We start from the raw sequence: 4430 nt of genomic DNA, 5'->3' as shown, positions 1-4430 counted from the left end.
GCTCGCGCCGGGCCCCGCCCCGCCGGGAACAGCTCGTGCCCCGCCGGGACCGGGAGCGTCCCGCGGGGCTGCGGTTACGGCGCCTCCGGGATACACACGCACGCACAGAGGAAGGGAGAGCTTGTTTCGTCATCGTGCAAATCCTGTCTTCTCTGCATCCCGCCTGTTCGGGATCTGATCACGGGGCTGGTCCCTCACCTGTTTGGCCTAGGATGCCGATTTCCAACAAGTGCCTTTGTTAAAAATTCCGATTCCTTACCTCAAGCCGCTGTTTGACAGGTGAAAAGTGGTTCATCTATTTCTATATGGCTTTTTTCTATAATTAAGCACTGACTTTCATATGTAAATATGCATTATTACATAGAATAGTAGAATCATCAGGTTTGGAAGAGACTTTTACGATCTTCCAGTCCAAAAATCCAAACCACCTCGTAAGATAGTGACTCCATCACCTCCCCAAGCAACCTATTCCAACGCCTGCCCATCTGAACAATGACAAAAATTCTAATATCTGAATCTCCCCTGTCTCAGCTTAAGGTCATTTCCTCTGGTCTTGTCACTACAGTCACAGTAGAGACCGGCCCCAACCTCCATTAGAACCTCTTCTCTGGAAGCTGTAGAGAGCAATACATACATACATACATACATATATATGTGTGTGTTATATATTATTAATACTTCTTGTATTACTTTTATACCAACCTGGAGGTATTGGGTTAAGAAGGCAAAATGACGCAGAAGAGACGTAGTCCTTATCCAAAACAGTGGCAGTGTTTCCATCATCCTCCTGCGGCCGAGTTTCTGTTTTGTGATGGACACAGTCTGTGTGGAGGAGCTGTTGACTGTGCTGCCAAGGCCAAAAGAACAGGTGTACCTACAGTCTGCATTTGTTTAATGCAATCTGTTGTTTTCCATCACTGAAAGACCTGCAAGACACTGTGGTTTACGGGGAAATACATAAATAGAGATTTCATTATGCTGTAAACTAGCAAATTGCATATGGTTTACAAGGCAATTGAATTCTCATTACTACAATCAATACCTTGCATTTATCTTTATTTTAAATTAAGAGTAGTTAGAATAATGATGCAAACTGGAGACTTATGTAGGGGAAAATCTATTTCCAAATCTCAGTGTTAGGGATCATTAAGAAAAGGCTAATACTCAGCATTTATACCTCTAGAGTATTTCCTAAACAGAAGAATTTCTTTTCTGTCATTCAGTCCTTCACCATGACTTACACAGGCGGTGACCTACAAAATGTAACATCTGCCAGTACACAGAGTTCTGGTGAAACACAGCAGAATTCAGCCCCAGACTCAGCCTTTGCAGGGCGAGGAGCTGTGGGGCCACGCAGAATAGATGCCATAATTATTTGTGTAAGTTAAACTGTTTCATCCTTTGGCACCTTTCTATAGATGTTTTGTAAATTTATATTGGAATTCTTTGTGGAGAGTATAATTAGCAGAACAGTGTTTAATGTCATGGTTAATGATTTCCTGGAACATTTGATTAGAAAATTAATCAAGCTATGTGTGCATATGATAAAGCTGTTTAAATGGACCTCCTAATTGCACTGTGGTAGAACACAACGGCTTGTGCCAATATATCACTTTCAAGGTACTGTGTTGCAATAACAGAGAAACACTGAAGGGAATAATTTATCAGACAGCTTTACTAAGCAAAAAGTAAATGTTAGTACTTTTGATCTATTATTATTATTTTATACTGCCCCTCTTGTGCTCATTAGGTGTTTCACAGAACAAATACACTGTTGCAACAGCTCAGTTTACTAAGATTAATCATGACTGAGGAAAAAAATTGCGAGAAAGAAATACATCACTAATACTAAAATTGTGCAGAGATTCTACGTAGTCATAGCATGCAGATTGTCCGGGGCATGCAAATAGCTTGGCCATTTTGCATTATTTTTGTTCTGGAATGAGAATTTTTCAAATATGAAAGTCTGAGACAAAGTAAATGCATAAAGTTAACCATGGACTGATGGATTCATTTAGGCTTTTAGCATTCTGTTCCATCTCTCTTTTTTTTTTTAATATACTGTGACTCATGACTTAAAAAAAAAAAAAGAAAAAAAATACCCTCCTAATATTCATTGTTCCAGAAAGGCACTTTTCCAAATATATTCCTGTGCAAAGTTTTTCAAAGGCAGCCTTTGCTGCATTTAGGCAGTTGTCCACATTTCATTTGGAGACACCTAGTTCTTTCCCATAAGAAGATAAAACAGTCAATTAACTGTTCTTTTGTGAGATTCATCCTTTTGACCTGTCACATAAAAGTTATGCAGGATTTTTTCACCAGTGTTGTTGTTTTTGCAAAGCAAGCAACAAGTTGTTTTTACAAGCAAGCAATTTGTTTTTACAAGTTTACTACTACTCTATTTAAGTATGCTAACAAGGAAAACCTTCCTAGCCACAGCTCCTGTGGCTTGGCAGAGACAAGCAAACGGTATACATCTTTTCAGGAAAATGGCTTCTTCTTTCTCCCATGGAAAGCCCCAAACAGGCAATTCTAGCCCAAATCCCTCAAACTTGCACAGCTATTTTTAAGTTGTAACAGTTGAATATGTATCCTATACCTTTCCTACCATCTTATTCAAAAAGTTAATACTGGACTTACAAAGATATATGTGATTGTTAACTCACAAGGCCAAAAAAATTACATTAGAAAAACATGGCCTGTCCTCATGTCTTATAGAGGCTTATAGATTCTTGTTTTACCTAAGAAAATCTTTAACAGTTGTATTTTTATATTGAAACAACAATTATGAATATTTTAAATTTATTGCAATGTAATATCCTTAAATGTAACCTGTGGATAAGATCTTACTTAATTTTCACAGCATGGGTGGCTCACAAAACACATTATTTCATTATTAGGATAATGGGAAGATAAAATCTCAAATTGTTCATCTAGTCTAGCCTATTAAGTTTACTGAGGAACATGACTGTAAGTTTATCGTACTAATAAATTAACAAATTTATGTTACAGTTATAAGAAAATTCATACTCTGTTCAAATAATAAAGTTTTATTGACAAAAATTTAGTTTTATTTCCTATAAAACAAACAATTATTTTGGCTTTTTTGCACATAATTTGATTCTTCTTTAGTCAGTGTCACTGTCCCTGTAGTAGTATGTGTCATCTCTACATTCTGTTTTTAGCATAGACTGGGAAAAATTAAAATCCATAGCTAAACCTATTTTAGAAGATCATGATAATCAGAAAAAGGAAAGAACTGAAAATTTGCCAACTAATACGTCACTAACCTTAAGTTCTTACAAGAGAAAAATATATTAGGCATTTTCTGATATATGATTATGGTAATGATCTTAGTTGTAAAAGCTTACAGAATTGTAAGTCTATTAAAATGTGACAAAAAGAAATTTTGGTTTTAATCATTCTTCATAAAGGATTGAATTTTTCCTTTGCTTAAGCTCATGATCAGGATAACTTATGTTTGTTATGAATCTGCTCGAAGAGATTCTGACAGCTGAGTTCAGGCTAAATGCTTGTCGTGGGGAACACAGAATGTTATTACATTCCATATCTATCTCTGCCCCAAACTTGTTACTGTCTTTTTCAGACCCAGCAGATTCCAAGATCTGGCACTGCAGGGCAGCTGGGAGGTGCTGGTCCCCAGGTGCCTTTACAAGGCTGGGGCACCTGAGCCATCCTGCTCTTGTGCCTGGCAGCGCTCGCTGCAGGTGGAGGCTCTGCTTCAGAGGCGTTGTTTTGGACAGTTGGCTTTTTGCCTGTTTGGCATTTTGTTTGTTTTTCTGGCCTTGCAACAGTATCCACTCAGAAAAACTGCATTTCGCCATCACAAAGAGTTTCCAAGTGAACTTCGCCAACAGAGCGGGTTCCCGGGCTGGGGCAGCCGGCTCTGGTGCCCGCAGAGCGCTCAGCCCCAGCCCAGCGCCAGCAGAGCCCTGGGCAGCAGGAGGAGCCGCCCGAGCGGACCCCAGCCCACCAGCACTTCTCATGGGCCACTAGAGCTCCTGCAGCATCTCCTGCCTTCCTGGGAGAGGTCTTCCGGCCACCACCTTGTCCCTTTGTTTCCCAGACCACACGGTCACTCATGGCCGGCTGTCAGAGACTGGAAAAGCAATCTGTTTCAAGGCATCTTGGGAAGCTTGGGATGTTTGGTAGGGGGGCAGTGTCGCCGGTTGGCCACAAGGTTTTCGGGGTGAAGGAAGAGACGAGATGGGCTCCATGATCAGAAGGCTTGATTTATTAAGTTATATACAGATAACTTAGATAATATATATATATAGATATATATATATAGATATCTATAATAGATATATACATCTATTATAACTATACTAAAAAGAAAAAGAAAGGGAGAGTTTCCAGAAGCTGCTAGCTACCTAAGAATAGAAAGTAAAGAATGATCAACAAACCTT

General features: G+C 39.4%; 1 protein-coding gene across 1 annotated transcript in view; it reads right to left on the bottom strand.

Annotated features, from left to right (window-relative positions):
* The window catches only part of DIAPH3 (diaphanous related formin 3), a 203289-nt gene extending 202492 nt beyond the window's left edge, over nt 1-797 (bottom strand). Inside the window, exon 1 of the mRNA XM_005426609.2 lies at nt 703-797. Coding sequence (XP_005426666.2) covers nt 703-783 — 81 coding nt within the window. The 5' untranslated portion in view covers nt 784-797. The remainder of the gene's footprint in view (nt 1-702) is intronic.
* Between the last annotated feature and the right edge of the window lie 3633 nt (nt 798-4430).

Source organism: Geospiza fortis, unplaced genomic scaffold (assembly GCF_000277835.1).
Source record: "Geospiza fortis unplaced genomic scaffold, GeoFor_1.0 scaffold191, whole genome shotgun sequence".
NCBI lineage: Eukaryota > Metazoa > Chordata > Aves > Passeriformes > Thraupidae > Geospiza > Geospiza fortis.
Note: the sequence above shows the minus strand (reverse complement) of the source record. Positions and strands in the feature narration are given on the sequence as shown.